The sequence below is a fragment of the Alosa pseudoharengus genome, unplaced genomic scaffold (assembly GCF_046254945.1).
Source record: "Alosa pseudoharengus isolate Yale_2024_CS ecotype anadromous, Long Island Sound unplaced genomic scaffold, YU_APseudo_1.1 YU_APseudo_1.1_scf_13, whole genome shotgun sequence".
Lineage (NCBI taxonomy): Eukaryota > Metazoa > Chordata > Actinopteri > Clupeiformes > Clupeidae > Alosa > Alosa pseudoharengus.
This window is the reverse complement of record NW_027468598.1, coordinates 30,382,714-30,400,213: the sequence shown is the minus strand read 5'-3', so window position 1 is coordinate 30,400,213 and position 17,500 is coordinate 30,382,714. Positions and strand designations below refer to the sequence as shown.

The window sequence follows — 17,500 nt, the reverse complement described above, 5'->3', positions numbered from 1 at the left end:
TTATGCTGATACCTTTTGCTTTTCCCAAATACAATGTAGCCTACAGGTGTAAATGACCTTTCATCAATCAGTTGCAATGGATGAACTGTGATGAACTGCCCTACTTGTGATTGTTTAGAGATTTTAAAGGTTTTATAACAATGCTACATCTTCTTTGGCTATTCTACAATCTATTCAACTTTTCAGCACCAGTAGGCTACTTTCTGTGCAGCCGCACACACACACTCAGGCATACCAAACAAGCATACACAAAAGTTTCAAGAGTGGGGGATGGAGTAAAATATGGAGACAAATTGAAGTGTGATTTATTTTCGCGGAACGGCTGTACAGGACTGAGCGGCGGTCATATTTTGTACCGCTATGCGGTACATCTAGTTTTTTATTTTTTGCAACATTTCTTCAGCTATGAGGTTAATATATGGGGGGCCGTCTATACGTGGGAATGCATTTTGTTTCTTTATGATTAAAGATCTGATTCTGATTCATTGGGCTATCAGACACTGCGGCTAATACACGGGTGCATGTTTTTTTTTTTTATTTGCATGAAACAAATTTATACGCAATGTGAAACGGGAAATTACTGTATAAAGATTACACTAAAGACACAAACTCACTATTGATCCCAGCTCAATGTGTGTGTGTGTGTGTGTGTGTGTGTGTGTGTGTGTGTGTGTGTGTGTGTGTGTGTTTATACATGTGTTTGTGTGTTTGTATTAAAATGTTTGGGTGTATGTGTGTGAGTGTGTGCATTGGTATTAAAGGTAAACTATACAGTATTGGCAATTTCCTTACTGTTTTCTCGGTTTTTCCTTCTTTTTCGCTGGCTCTGTCATGACGAATGTCTGAGAAACTCCATCGCTACCTTTTTCTAGCCGGTGCCTGGCGTGTATGTGTATTTGAATGCAGTAAGGCAATTCGTTACACTCGTTATACTTCCTGACACTGAGGCCGTCGGCCCGCCGGCCCACAGTTGCAAGGGTGGTTTTTCCGCTCACAGGCGCTAGGGGGAAGCGAGTCGGCTACCATTCAACCCGAAAAAAATTATATAACCATGCCAATGACTCTGAAGCTGTTAAGTGAAGGTAAATTAAGCTAAACAACTTGCATATTAAGCTAAAAAACCTGCATAGTTTACCTTTAAAATGTGTGTATGTGTGCGTTTTGGTAACGTGTACTATATGTGTGTGCACTGTGGTATTGAAATGTGTTTATGTGTGCATGTTGGTAACAATATTTGTGCGTGTGCATTCTGCTGTTTGTTTGCAGTGCCGCCCCCTCGGGACACGACCATCGCTGTGGTGATCGGCGCGTCGGTGGGAGGCATCCTGGCCCTGCTCATCCTCTCCATGGTGGTGGTGAAGTGCGTGCGTCGCCACCGGAAACAGGAGCTCATCTCCGACGAGCAGAAGATGGAGGAGGAGGGCAAGCTGGACCCGGAGGGGGGCACGGAGGAGGGCACCAAGTGGGTACCACTCTTCTCTCTTTCTCCCTCTCTCTCTCTCGCTCTATTTTTCTATCTCTCTTTCTCTGTCTCCGTCTATCCCTCTTTTAGTTTCTATTTCTTTCTCTGTTTCTCTTTTCCCTGTCATTCTGTCTTCCTTTTCTGTTCTGTTCATCATTTTTATGTTGTCTCTTCTTTCTGTTTATTTGTCTCTTTTTTGTCTCTTACTCTTTCTTTCTCCTGTCCATGGTTCTCTCACTCCTCTCTTTTTCTCTCTCATTCTTTTTTCCATTAATTCTCTCTCTCCACATTTTTAGTAATGATGAATTCTTATATCTAACTTACTACATTTTTAGTAAAATCTCTCCCTTTGTTGTGGTGGTTGTTGTTTTTCTTCTTCTTCTTCTTCTTCTTCTTCTTCTTCTTCTTCTTCTTCTTCTTCTTCTTCTTCTTCTTCTTCTTCTTCTTCTTTTTCTTCTTCTTCTTCTTCTTCTTCTTTTTCTTCTTCTTCTTTTTCTTCTTCTTCTTCTTCAAACATATCCCACGTCCATCTGCTGAGCTGACATGCACGCAAGAGTTTGAAAAGCACACAGCTGCACAAAAAAGCATTGAGCATCACTGTGGATGTTGTCATATGCAACAGCAGCTCCTCTCGATGGGCCCATGCAAATTTAATAGCGTTCCCCCACATGAGACTTGAAACAGCACCGGCTGTAGTTTTGTAGTTTTCTATGCTTAACATGACTAAACAATATGTGCAGCCATAGACATCAACTACATTTAGATCTGTTTGAAGATAAAATTAACTTCTAATGATAAGATCCAACTGCATTTTGTGTCACAGAACCTCTTTCTTGGAAAATATAGTATATTGCTCCAACAACTTCTCTCAAACACTTTCCATCTGATTATGTTCTGGTATAGCCAAATTAACTTCCTATTTCTTTGTAATGACAGCTAAGCGTGTACAGTAGAAACTGTTTTTTTTTTTTGTGGTTTCATGTTTTCAAAGATCTCTTGAGCTGACAGAAAGGTTGAATAGATCACTAATTGTTTATTGGATTATCATTATGTTTATTCTGATTCTCAGGTTACCCACAACGGTGTGCATACAAAATTGTGAACAATATTAAGAGATTCTCCCAAAGAAATTTGATTAGCATAGTACAATCTATTAGATGTCTAGGTGACAATTATTTTTTTCCATGTTTTTCTTTTCCAACACATCTGCATCTATGTTTGTGTGTGTGTGTGTGTATATTTGTACACACGTGTGTGTGTGTGTGTGTGTGTGTGTGTGTGTGTGTGTGTGTGTGTGTGTGTGTGCCTGTTGCAAACACAACAGACAACTCTAACCAGGCTGCTGGTTCCGGAGGGCCTTGGGTTGGTGGAGCCTGCCCCGCCTCTAATGTGCTGGTAAAACCTGATTGGTACATCGTGTGTTGTAGTGGTCATGTGACTCTGGGTGGCCAACACTGATTGGCTCCCCCCTTTCCCTCCTTTTCCTATGTGGACGTGCCTCCTCTCTTTGCCATTGTGTTTGTCATTGTGATTATTCTTCCTTCCCCTTCCTCTCCTGATGCATCATCTAGTAGCAGTAGTGCTCTTTGTGCTCTCTCTCTCTCTCTCTCTCTCTCTCTTCTTTCACAGTTGTGTGTCTGTTTCTTCTCCAAATGTACGCACACTACACCGTAACTCTGGCAATTCTATAACTTTATAGGAAAGATTAAGAATGGGACATGGGGAGTACATCCATGTTCACATTAGGCTAGTGTTAGCTAACCTAGCACACAAGGTGACATTGAATGGTCTGCAAACGTGTAGTCAAAATTAGCAATACAGGACTCAGTACACATGAAGTACAGTCGCCTATTAGATATGCGCTTGACTTAAATCAAGCATGAATAGTCTAGAATCCACCTATGTCATTTGAACTAGTCATGTGAATCCAAACCCATCATGGATTTACATGTAGATAAGTTTCATAATCTCCTTGAATTCATACGAAAGGCTAGGCACTGATTTTAGTTTTCAGCCCTATGTATTTGATAAACTGTGGTGTCCTATGAGCTCTTGTGAATCTTTATGTCTTGACCATCTCCATCATCTCCTTCAGTGGCGTACCTCTAACTCTTAACATTGGTGTCTCTAAGGGCCTGTTTTACAGACATGTACAAATCACAGGGCTAAATATAGTCTTATTAACAAAACACTTCAATGAAACCAACATTATGTGGATTATAAATGAACATTTGTCTTATAGAAGTGTTTCTCAAGGATAGACATAAACATTGCAATTTCATTCAGAAATAGGGGTCTTCTACCTCTTTCAGATAAAATATGTGTTTCCAAATAAGGAACCCTTTCTATACACTGAGTTTAATTGGAATCATATAAGAAGACCAGTGCATTTTAAAAGATTCTAAGAACCTTGCAGAGTGATTGGTGCTCAGTTTCTGTAAATCGGCCCTTCAGTTCTCCTGTAGTTCTTTGTTCCTGTGACCTGTCGTGATAATGCTATTTCTGGTGTTTACAGTGATGTGTGTAGTGTGTATTTCTATGTGTGTAGCCATATATGTAGTTGTGTGTGTGTTTGTGTGTGTGAGAGAGAGAGAGACATAGAGAGAGACTGAACTCACTGAGAAAAGTGCATGCCTTAAGCCTGGTGTTTGAGATCAAAGAGCATCTTTTAATGCTGCAGCCAGTCTTCCATGTGTTATCACTGCCGCGCTCCTGCTGAAAGACAGAGTCTGCAAACTGCAGGTGTATCTCTGCAGGTGCTAGTGGGGCAAAGCGTGCAAGTTTGCTGGTCTCCAAAGGGCCACATCAAGCAAGCGGCCACATCAGCCATTTTTTACCCGGAGATCCCAAAGTTAGTCTCAGACTTGCAAACCAGATGCTCAGTATTGCACAAGAGACCTCGTAGCCTGATGTCAGTCCTAACACAACTCTGAGGCCTGAATACGGGCTTTCTCTCACCTTGAGCTACATGCAGGGGCTAGAGTAGCTTCCGTATCTCTTCCACTCCAATTGGAAAAGAAGCAAGTTCATAAACAGTAGCAAAGCAACTCTACACGTTAAAGGAACCGTATGTAAGATTGTGGCCAAAACTGGTACTGCAATCACTTTCAAATGACTGTAGAGTGGTGTATCCCCTCCCCCTCCCCCCTGACTGGCAGAGCTGGCAACCCGGATGCCGAAACACTACTGACTTTGTGATTAGTAGATAGGTGGAGGGTGGCGCATCAGGCCAAAACACAACATGACAACATCAACATCAGTTGAGGGCTGCAACTTCACTTTTTAAATGACAACTACTGTTGTCAGTGATATAAGTATTTGAAATGAACACGATTTCTTAATGTCTAGTGACATATCAGGGCCATTTTATGATTAATTGAATACATTTCTTACATACGGTTCCTTTAAATGAGAGTTAAAAGAGTCAGCTCAGGTACTGATGGTAGATAGAATCTGGGAACCCTACGGCATGAGATACGTAGTGGTAACTACGCAGAATATGGTTGAAGAGAGTCTTCACAGCAAAGACAGCTCATCTCATCTTAGTTTATTATCTAAACAGCCAGGAATTATGAAGTTAGTATACACATGAACAAGTCTAATGTGATAGCTGTCACAGGAGCCTAATGTCTATGTGCTAGCCAGGGGGCCGGCAAACAGTGCTTGGTCTGCTCATCCAATAACCCGGCAGAGCAGGAATGGGGTAACACAATCCACACATATGGCAATATTTTTCTCATATTCTCTCCTTCCCTCCCCCTCTCTCTCCTTCTCTTTGTCACCCTTCCCTCTCTTTCCCTTTGTTGCAGAAATATATATTCCCTGCCTGAAGATGTATATTGAACCTTGCTTGAGTCAACGTCCTGCGACTGCCTCACCTTTAGCCCCGATCCTCTTCTTGTTCCTTCACACAAGATCTCAGACTACGGGCAAAGGCCCACATCCAAGCAACAAACTGCTTCAAGTCTACTGTACCCTAAGGCCGATCCACATGTCCTGGTTCCTTGGTCTTTCTTAGTGTAGATGTCCCAGAAACTAAGCATCTAGATTACAGGTTAAGAACAAGTTAGGCTAGCCGTCTGAACACTGCCACTTTTGCTCTCTCTCTCTCTCTCTCTCTCTCTCTCTCTCTCTCTCTCTCTCTCTCTCTCTCTCATGGACTAAAAGTAAACAGTAGAATGGGAATCCATGAGAATTTCCACACAAGCGATTTTGGTTTACTGGAGTCGTTATTTAGCGTATCTTCAGAGTGTGTTGTGATTTCAATTTGTTTTTGTCTTCCACAAGCTGCCAAACTATTTTATAAAAAGGTAACAACTGTATAATAGAGTAAAAAAAAATATTCTTTCTAAACAAGCACATGTCACCGTGTGCCACTGTTGAGTAGTTTACCTGGCTATCTAGATGAAGAATGAAGATGTTTTTGTTTTCCGTTAACTATGGATAGGTTTCCTGTATCTTTCCCCAAGCCTCATGTTTTTTCTCTAGGGACCAATGTGGGACAGGCATATCCGTATCTTCTTTATATGATAGCTAGTTAGAGTGTCTGTGTGCCAAGTGTATGAAGGGACAGTTTCATATGTGTGCTGGGTGGTGTACATTCTTTTGTATCTGTTTGCATCTTGAGAACCCCTTAGATAGCATTTAACCCAGCGGTCCCACTAGAGGACGTGCATCTACTCCCAGATCTTAGTATCTTAGTATGGGAGACAGATACAGAATGCATCTGTGTGTGTGTGTGTGTGTGTGTGTGTGTGAGAGAGAGAGAATGTGTTTGTGTATGTTGGAGTGTGTGTTATATGGATAATTCCTCTTGGCGAAGATCTGAACACTAAGGTAGTTATTTTCCTTGTTTGTTGCACTGCTTGCTACTGTGTTGTTGAGTCATGCCTTCGTCACCTGGGTGCAGTTTGTTGTGCAGTTATTTGGCATTGCACCTTAGCATGTTTTCATTTGCACACACAATGACAGATCCCACTGAGTCTACGGAAAGCCCTGTCATCCCCCAATACAAGTATCAATTAAATATGTTCCACTGCACCTATACATGCATGAAGAGGTCTACTGACAGCATATCACACAGACACACACAAAGGGCACATTCATGCATACACCCTTATTAGACACACATACCTCATTACCCCACACAAACACATACACACACACACACGCACACAAACACACACACACACACACACACATGCACACACACACACACATAAAGATCAAGTAATTCATTTTTACATGCTAGGATGCATATCATGCCTAGTTCACAAATACAGTGTACCTTCAGGGAACATAAACTTGATACATAAACAAAATTAAATTTGTAAGGACAAAAACGATAGACTTTATAAGCCAAACACTGTACAGCAGGGGGGTTAATACAATTGCTATTTTGGGATCATTTCTGGTGTCTTATGTATTTTGAATGTATTGTTTGAGACCTCAGTTTGTACAATGATTTATTGTTAACATTTTAGTTGTATAACACTATATTCTATTACGCATATGGTACAGATAAACATATGAAGAGTTATGGTATACACCTATATAGAGTTCTTTAAGCCATCTATCAAAGTTTAGAAGTGTGAAGGCTTATATTTTACTAATCTCAACTGATACTTTATTAACCAGTGTAGCGCTGGGGATAGCCACTGCCAGAGTATTTTATCAAATAGAGTTTAATAAATTTGTTAAAAGACCACTTGCATATTTGTACATCACAATCAATAAATAGAGAACAATATACATTAGGTATATAGAATGCAGCATATTTACTAAACAATCAAATTTACCTCACTGACAGAAATGTAAATTTAATTTATAAATCCTGATACTCTATACTAAGAAGCATTTGTGGACCAAGACTTTTGTTTCTGATGCTACGTTTGTCAGGCTGTATAGGCGACAGAGAGTTTAGAGTTTTGGTCTATTACCAATAGAAAGATGGTAAAAATGTGGTAAAACATGGTATGCTGCTGGCACAAAGCATTGACAATTGTGAAATATGAAATCAAAGCTAAAGGGTTGTTCACGCTGAGAAAGAGAACGATAACGCTAAAGGCAAAAAAAAGGCAAAATCACTCTAGCCAATATGAGTGATAACACATATCCACACATTAACTGTAACAATAACGACATGAAGAACAATATCATCCGGGATCACTTTCAGAGCGATTATGATAACGATAAAAATCTGACAGTCAATCAGAATAATCCTTTAAATTCTAGACAGCACATTAATCAACACAGATATATATATTTTATCAATGGCCTGTGTGGAGGCTCGTCCACAAATATCTTTATAGTTATTGTTCCTGGTGTGAACGGCCCTTAATCTAGACTGAAATGTGACATGACATGAGGTTTTATTACAAATGTCATGGACTAATGTTAAGACAGTCCATGGAGTTTTTGGACAAGAGACATTTATCGCAACCATTATGAAAGTTATAAAGACCAGTACAAGGACTAGATCGTTTTGCTCCAAAATGTCCATCAGAAAAGTCTCTAAAACCTAATTGTATCACTGGAATTGATTTATTCTGTATGAGCTGTTTGGAAATGCTTATTGCATGTAAAGCCCTTATTCAGGTTACCCAAATGAATCTGAACTGAATCCAATAAAGTGCAGGTCATGTGGAGGTGTGCCCTGTGAATGTTGGTTGTGATGGCATGAAGTCATGGGCACTCTTTATACATACTCTTGACATCCCTTTTAAAACATTATTACACTGTGTTCACTGTAAAGATGTCATGACACTTGAAAATGCTTCGAAAAACAATCTATTCTTTCTGTAACGTCTAATTTTGTGATAGTTAAATGTATATTGCTAATTTTGAGGACAACTACATGTTTCATAGTACTCAGGCAGGGAAACACACACACACACACACATAAACACACATACTGCACTTGTTTTGTTTGATGTTATAAAGATGTGTGTTGGTGTCATTGCTTAGGCATTTGTTTAAAGCTGCTAACAACTAACACATTCAATTAAATCAGTAGTTGAGGGTGTATGTGGCTTATTTATACTAAAACCAAGCACAGCACAGCCCAATGTCAACAAGAACAACAACAACAACAAAATACAAATTTACCTCTGACTTTTCTAAAATGAATAAATGCATGCCAATTTCATAGATAACAAAAATGTCTCAAATAAAACATTTGGCATTATACAACACATATCCTCACCCCCTTACCCAAACCCAGCCCACCCTCTCCTACCCTCTCTCCATGGGTCTCAGAGTCCAGGGGGAACCTTAGAAACTAGCCCCAACCCACTCTCTCCTACCCTCTCTCCATGGGTCTCAGACTCCAGGGGGAGCCTTAGAAACTAGCCCCAGCCCTTTGCCCAGCTGTCTATGTGCGCTCATGCATGCTTCTACTGCTACCTGTGTCCGGTTGTGGCGGAGTTGGTGGCAGATAAAAATGGCTTGTGCTGCATTGTCACGAAGAATGATCTGTAGTCACGGACATAATTTGAAATAAAAAGACAAAATTATTTGGAAAAAATGACCATTTGTTTTGACGTGTCTTATTTAGTTTTGCATACACTGACTACTGACAGAAGTAGAGCAAATTTGTGTGTGTGTGTGTGTGTGTTTGTGTGTGTGTGTGTGTGTGTGTGTGTGTGTGTGTGTGTGTGTGTGTTCCACTGTTTATCTATATTGTTATTATTCTGTGTCATGGACTAAAATGCTCTTTATGTGGTGGTAGTATGATACATATGTTTTATGCAAGACACACAACTATGTCAATCATAAATAATATGGATTCGTCATGTACGTCATGTATTTCTACCACCATTTTGTATCCAGAAGAGTGAAGGCTAAGATAAAAAAACAGACTTAAATTGCAGGTGTGTGAAAGACATTGTTAGGGCGATTAAAAAGAGATGAGTGTGTTGGACCTAGGGGTTATAATCCATGGGATTATAATGTCAAACCCCAATGTGAGTTTTTTTCAGGCCCAGTTCTATTTAAAAGGCATGTTAGATACTCAGTAACAACACAACAGCATACCTGGAACTGATGCAACTCAGTTAGCATGCTAGCTGGTGTTTGTTGGTGACAGTACTGTAGGTGACAGGCTTCAGCATCTCTTACATTTTAGTGGGATGATCTACAGTATATAAATAGAATGACAAAAAAACTGGAAGGGAATAACAGGTGTGTTTATGTGCACATTTGATGACACCAAAACAAGATGCATGTAAGAACGTCCATTGTACATTTTCAATGTACTATTGCTTTAAATCTACTCAGAAAACTCATTGTGATGTTCCCTCTTCTCCTTCCACTCCATTTGTCTATATCCATATTTGGAAACAAACAGCCTAGTGTATAGGTAGTGTAAGGGTGTGTGTGTGTGTGTGTGTGTGTGTGTGTGTGTGTGTGTGTGTGTGTGTGTGTGTGTGTGTGTGTGTGTGTGTGTGAACGTATGTGTGTGTGAACATATGTGTGTGTGTGTGTGTGTGTGTGTGTGTGTGTGTGTGTGTGTGTGAGAGAGAGAGAGAGAGAGAGAGTGTGTGTGTGCCTGTGTGATTATGAAAGTAGACTGCAGGTATCTGGGTCTGCGGCTGGTAAATGGGGCATGGAGAGAGGAGCTGACAGGAGAGGTCGAGAGGGCATTACCCGCTGCAGCGCCAGTGGCTCCCAGGGGGCGCAGGCACACCAACGCACCGCCACTGACACTCAAGGTGACACGTGCATGTGAATGTGCCCCACAAGCCTCACACACACACACACACACACACACACACACACACACACACACACACACAAAAATGCTCACACTTACACTCAAGCACTGTAACACAGGCACACACACAGACACACAGACACAGACACACACACACACACACACACACACACACAGACACACACACACACACACACACACACACACACACACACACACACACACACACAGACACACACACACACACACTCACACACACACACACACACACACACACACACGCACGCACTGGAGCGCACACTCACACTCTAAAACACACACAGTGCGGCAGCTGTCACGTAGAATGCCCTTTGTTTTGGTGCCCGGAGAGCTGGCAGAGAGCAAAGCACAGCGCCAGGGCAAGCCGAGCTGGGCAGGGAACAGGGCGCCAGACCTGGGCCAGACCTGGGCCAGACTTGGGCAGATCAACTGAACCGCTCTCTGAGTCGCCGTCCAAAGCACAATCAGTGTGGTGTGATAGAAGCTCGGACTGAACCGGCTGCAGCAGTTCTTTCTCTTGGTGTCATTCTCTCAATCTATCTACATTAGCAAAGCTAACGCACTACCTGGCCGTTGTTTTCAGCTAGCACCACCATAACATATAAAAGCCTAACTGAAAACTGACACAATGTGTTGATCACAGTCTCGTGAATGTCACCGGTAACTCGTCTAGACATCCTCCGTTACCGCAGGATGGGCTGGTTTGGCTGACAGTCTGCCTTTCGGTCCTGTTTGACAGGGCTCATGTTCGAGAGGCTGTGCTAGCCTGACTCAGCAGAAAAAAATGCTCAACTGCTTAGCACAGCACAGACATGATGTCTCACAGTATGACCACAGGGTTATGGGGTATGACCACAAAGGTTATTATGGGGTACGACCACAGGGTTATTATAAGGGTACGACCACAGGGTTATTATGGGGTACGACCACAGGGTTATTATGGGGTACAACCACATGGTTATGAGGTACAACCACAGGGTTATGAAGTACGACCACAGGGTTATGAGGTATAACCACAGGGTTACTAAGAGGTATGATCACAGAGTAGAGGTTATTATGGGGTACGACCACAGGGTTATTATGGGGTACGGTGACAGCGTTATTATGAGGTACAACCACAGGGTTATGAAGTACGACCACAGAGTTATGAGGTACAACCACAGGGTTATTATGAAGTACGACCACAGGGTTATTATGAGGTACGACCACAGGGTTATTATGAGGTACAACCACAGGGTTATTATGAGGTACGACCACAGGGTTATAAAGTACGACCACAGAGTTATGAGGTACAACCACAGGGTTATTATGAGGTACGACGACAGGGTTATTATGAAGTACGACCACAGGGTTATTATGAGGTACGACCACAGGGTTATTATGAGGTACAACCACAGGGTTATTATGAGGTACGACCACAGGGTAATGTGGTAGGACCACAGGGTTATTATGAGGTACGACCACAGGGTTATGTGGTACGACCACAGGGTTATTATGAGGTACGACCACAGGGTTATTATGAGGTACGACCACAGACTTATGAGGTACGACCACAGAGTTATGAGGTACAACCCGAGGCTTATGAGATACGACCACAAGGTTATTATGAGGTACGACCACAGAGTTATGAGGTACAACCACAGAGTTATGAGGTACAAACCCACAGGCTTATGAGGTACATTTTTCTCCCCTTTGTTGCCCCATCTTCTACAGAGAGCTACAGGAACATCAAACCTTGTGGTTTGATCTGCCTATACATGTTGCCATACTGATCCTGCTCACATCGGCTGTCCTGCTCACTTTCTGACACACACGCACACTCCAGCATTTTTAACTGACAAGCACTCGATAAACAATTGATTCTATTAAGTACCGCCAACAAAAATAGAACTGAATTGTCATCTACAAGGTGGCCGTAAAAGGGTTCGGCGGTGGTGAGTAGTTGTTTTGAAAACAGTGGAATCAAATATAATTGAACGTCGAAAGCGGAGTGTGTCACACTCATGTTGGTGCCGATGTGAGGAGACCTTAAAGCAGCACTAAAGAAGATTTTCTCTCGGGGTCCCCCTACAGTTGAGAAGTGTAATAATAAACAAACTAAATATGCATCTTTTGCCTCAAAGTACAAACATAACTCCGATACAGTATAGAGGGAATGCACTGACAGCAGTCTGTAAAAGAGATCTCCGAATTCTTGTAGCATAGCAGCTTTTTCATTTCGACTTCGGATGGGGTTGGGACAGTGTTGCAGAAAGTTGCTAAGTCGGTAATTGCCTACAAAGGGCCACTCAGACAATGGCAGAAGTGCTGTTCGTCATGTTATGAGGTTATGTGGCATCAAAATGATTTTGAAAACGTTATGTTATACTCTTAAGGGTGCCTTTAATTCCACTGCTTAGTTGAATATCCTATTGTGATGCGCTTTTTAGAATGTCAATTATTTTTTAGATAATTGCACACCTACAAAGGAGTTCTAGTTTTTTGGTAAGACAGTTTTAGCCATCAAAAGGTGGAAATTATAGCACAAATGAACACAACACAAGTGTGGCAATAGTGGTAAAAGCGGGATAATGGACTCCGAGGTGTATTGCCCTTGCATAATGCTTTGATCAACAATGCATGATTCTAAAACAAATAGCACGGCAATGATTGGCTAAGCAGTGTTCAAATCTGTTTTAAAACAGCTGCGACCTCATTCCTTTTTTGTTACGGCGCCAAACTAAAACCAACTGCTGGAGAAAGTAGCTGTTTTGTGTCGTACCTACAGTAACAACGCCTCTTTAGCTGCTGTGAAATCTCATGTAACCTGCGGCGTCTCGGGGCATATTGCTTATTCTGTAGAACATTCATTCTACACCTGTCTAGCCCCCCCCCCCCCCCCCCCCCCCCTCTCCCATTTGGGATTTATTCTTGGGAAAAAAGTCTCTCTTCTCATGTCCTATATACAGTTTGCCACAATATAGCACAATGGATGGCCCCTTTGAAATACTCTCTCTCAATGTTCATATCATATAGCGATTCATACTCAGCCTCATACCTCATCTCTGAGCTCCATATTTGTAGTGTTTATCTAATATGATGAAACGTTAGATTAACTAATGCTTGCTTATATAAATGTTACTTAAAGAAATGTTTTATATGACATGCAATTACACATGTATTACTCTATGTACTCCACAAATGTGCCAACATCGCTTTACTTTCACCTTCAGATGAGAATTTAAATTGTCTCTGGATATTCTGGATATTCCGGATATTCTGAATATTCTGGATAATGTCAATGAGTCAGTTACTCTGTCAATGTCCACCTGAGTGCTACTTTTAGTATCAACTGCTCCTATACAGGCACTTTATTTCTGTCTATTAACAATTTGTGTTAACAGCTCATTTTATGAGCTTATTAGTTTATAAGAACATGATGCAAACTGTGATGAATATCATCCCTATAAAACAGTTTGGGATGAAGTCATGAAACAGCTAAGATATTGTTTTTCATTGAATGATTTTGTCATAGTCTTACTGCCGCAAGGATAGCAATAATTTCCCTTTAAGTTGACTTTGAGCCAGTCATATGGCAACTTGGTCTTATCCCAGGTGATGTAATCTCAGCCCTTAGGAATGCATAGCACTGCTCTTTTAAAGCTGTCGCTGTAGTTTCTGTGAACTGCTTCCAACTGTACTAAATATTCAGACTTACAAGACTCAGCGTTTATGTCGTGTCATTTCTTACGCATCCTTGGAGAAATCATAAATAAATTATAACAAGAACTAAACTTTTCAAATGAGTCAAATTATTCACAATTGAGGAGCCGGGCGCTCCGTAAACTTGCAAATACTGGACAGATCGAAGCCAAATCTCTATCCTATTATTCTATGACATTTTACACCATTTCTCTGGATATTGTCTAAACGTGGATATAAGGCTGATCAGGCAAGTTGTTTTAATGGCATGAAAGCCATTTTCCATCAGATATTATTTATACAGTACATTTGTATTGTAAAAGAAAATAGCCAACAGTGTTCTGTTCAGGCTCACCATCTAAATGGAAGAGCTAAACCTATTTTCCATTTATGTCTGTTTGCATAAAGTAAGAAAATTACTTGATAAAGCTGGCAATACCACTGAAAAGACAGTCAGCAAGACTTCACAACGAAATGGATACATATTCCCAGCAAAGCAGTTGCAGTATCTAAGCAGTAATATAATACACTTTGTAAACAAGCATATTAAGCATATGAAGTTCAAATTAGCAGCAAAGTGTGTGTTTCAGACATACCCAAGAGCACCCAACAGAGGGGCACGAAGCAGAAGTTAATTAAAAGTCCAGCTAATTGAGAGACTTACCAGCTAAATCCACTGACGATTTTAATGTCTTTTTTTCCCTGTGTGAAAAACTAGCATGTTGTCAAATCACGTTGGCAAGTACACCGCCTATGTAAAAGCACTCCTGAAAAAAACCTTAAAAAACAAATACAGATAATAAGCAAAATAATGGTCTGATTTGGTGCTGAAGCCCTTGTGCTCACCTTCACTGAGAGGAGGCCCGAGAGAGCTGGCTGTGTGCTCGTCCTCGGCATGGTTCAACAGTAAGAGTAAGAGCCGGAGAGAGGAAGCAGAGGGGAGCGACAGGAGGGGAGGGGAGGGATGGAGGGATGGAGGGAGGGAGCAGAGCAAGAGAGAGAAGGGAGGGAGGAGAGCAGAGAGGGAGAGAGAAAAAGTCCTGTGGATTCTTGTCGGGACGGTTGAGGTCGTTGCTGCATTTTTTTATGTTTTTTTTAAGGAGCCCTTGTAAAGCTTTTAGGAGTGAGAGGCAGGACTTAGGCAGAGGGGTAGGAAGAGAGGGAGAGAGGAAGAGAGAGAGAGAGAGAGAGAGAGCGAGAGAGAGAGAGAGAGAGAGAGAGAAGCATGAGGTGGATGCTAAGCATTTGATGCAGAGATTTCTCTTAAGACTTTCCTACTGTTCTGTAGTCTCTCTCTTTCTTTCTCTCGCCCCTCTCCCTTCCGCCCCTCCTTGCGTTCTCTCCCTTCCGCCCCTCCTTGCGTTCTCTCTCTTCCGCCCCTCCTTGCGTTCTCTCCCTTCCGCCCCTCCTTGCGTTCTCTCTCTTCAGCCCTCCCCACCATCCTGCAGTTCTGTCAAAGAGTTTTGCTTCCTCATCCCTCATCATTGGCTCCCACAGCCTCAGATACACTGATTTCCTTTCTCGATGTCCATTCTTCCTCTACCCAAAGTCTCGAATAAACAACAAAAAACAATGCTAACAAAAACACCCAGAGAAGTCAGACCTGGTTACAAATTCCAGAAGTGCTATTATGTTGATAGTCCCCACAGACTCCAATTTCACTGACTATTCGCGGTAAGCCATCCTGATTTGGGTGCTATTGAGTCTGAATGAGTCTGACACAAAAGTATAGTTTTCTTCTTAAAAATGGTTCCTTCTGTGTTATATAGTAGAATCTCAGACGTCGTAATTTGTACGTAATTTCTTCTGTGGTCAGAGTCTCTCTCACACTTTCTGCTTTACCTATAAAACTCTCTGCTCCAACTCTCATTTTTTCTTTTATATCGCCCCCTCTACTCCCCCCACCCCCTCTACTACCCCCCCCCTCTACTCCCCCTCGACCTTCTTTATTGCCCTCACCTATCCCATTTCATTCAGCAGCCTCCCCCTCTCTCTCCCTCTCTCCCTTTCTCTCCCTCCCTCCCTTTCTCTCCCTCTATATCTCTCCTCTCTCTGTCCCCTATCCAACCCTACCCCACCTTAGAGTTCTATCCATCCTTTACTCACATGCAACTGCACTCTATCTCTATCGCTCTCTCTCTCCCTCTTTATTTCCCTCTCTCTATCTCTTTATCTCTCTCCCTCTCTCTGTCTATCCCTCTCCCTCTTTATTTCCCTCTCTCTCTCTCTCTCTCACACACACACACACACACACACACACACACACACACACACACACACATGCTCTATCAACCTGTACACGCTCACTGTCTCCTATACTTCCCTTACACTGGAGATTTCATTATGGGAATTACTTGGTCCTGCCCCCTCCACTCCTCACCCATCTGTGATGCTGCAATATGCTTCCCAAGGTGACATTCACCTAAACAGGAAAGGTGTGCATCTCTCTCTCTCTCTCCCTCTCTCTGTGTCCCTGTGTTCGTGTGTGTGTGTGAGTATGTGTGTGTGTGTGCGTGTGTGTGTGTGTGTGTGTGTGTGTGTGTGTGTGTGTGTGTGTGTGTTGCCTGGTTTAAAAGGGTGATGATGTTGAAAGCTGTTACATAAATCACATCACCACACAAAAGGCCCCACTGCTCCTCCACCTCAGGAGTAACGGAGAAGTAAAACTAAGCAATTAAATGATGTTAGCCACCGTGTTAGCAACCATGTTTGCTATTGAATTGTGATGTCTTGTGTACACTTTTCAAGATGTCTTGCTTTTTGTGAAAGCGAAACGGTGCGTGGAGAAAGGGGAGAAGAACAGAGCTATCAGTGCAGGTCCAGGGTCTTTGCATGCATGAGCGGCATCATAACGATCCCTCCTGAGGCTTCGTCAGGGGACTCCAGTATATCTGCAGTCACGCTCCTCCAGAGACATCTGCCTGTGCGCCGCATCGGGCCACTCTATTGACCTTTCCGTTACAGAGACAGCTGTGCTCAGCGGGGGGTCAGAGGGAGTGCTGCAGCTAGGGTTGGGGGTCTCACGACCATCAATCACCTTGACTTGGAGCTCAAAAAAAGCTTTATCGGAGATGAGCTTCACACAGTGACCGGCATGCATGGAGCTGACGGACCTTGGATTCTCTCCAACTTAAGCACTTGAATTTAGAAGCACTGGTTCTCAGAACTCAGAAGCAGTGGTCACCAAAGTGTGTACCGGTATATATCCTCCCCTAAATGCTGGTTATTTGGGTGAGTCAGTCAAAGAAAATACGGTTATAGTGATCAGACGTCTGGCCACTAATGTTTATTTTTTGTTTGTTTGTTTGTTTTTTTGCAAAAGCTGGTCATTTTAGTGAGTCTATCATACAAGCTATAGTTTTAATCATCAGTCAGTAGGATCATCGGTCACCAGTGTGTAGCTATATTCTTTTTTCCAAACGCTGGTCATTCGAGTGGGTGGCCCTGACCTTTACCTTACGGCATATGGTGGAGGACCTGCTCACTCTCACACACTCCAGTCATGACTCTCTTCCATCTCCTCCTGAATCCAGATGGTCAGTCAAAGCAATGGGAGCCCATTCAGCGGTAAAAAGAAATGGCCTTAAAAATGAAGAAGGGGGGAT

The 17,500-nt window shown here is 42.2% G+C and overlaps 1 protein-coding gene across 2 annotated transcripts in view; it reads left to right on the top strand.

Moving 5' to 3' along the window:
- The window catches only part of scn2b (sodium channel, voltage-gated, type II, beta), a 27,926-nt gene extending 18,936 nt beyond the window's left edge, over positions 1–8,990 (top strand). The window contains exons 4-6 of one of the 2 annotated variants that reach the window (XR_012986579.1): positions 1,267–1,462; positions 2,787–2,857; positions 5,272–8,990. Coding sequence is in view for 1 of the 2 variants with exons in the window: in XM_076282820.1 (XP_076138935.1) it covers positions 1,267–1,462; positions 5,272–5,305 (230 nt within the window). In the remaining variant the exon portion in view is untranslated. The remainder of the gene's footprint in view (positions 1–1,266; positions 1,463–2,786; positions 2,858–5,271) is intronic. The other variant, XM_076282820.1, reaches the window with a different exon arrangement.
- The last annotated feature ends 8,510 nt before the right edge of the window (positions 8,991–17,500 follow it).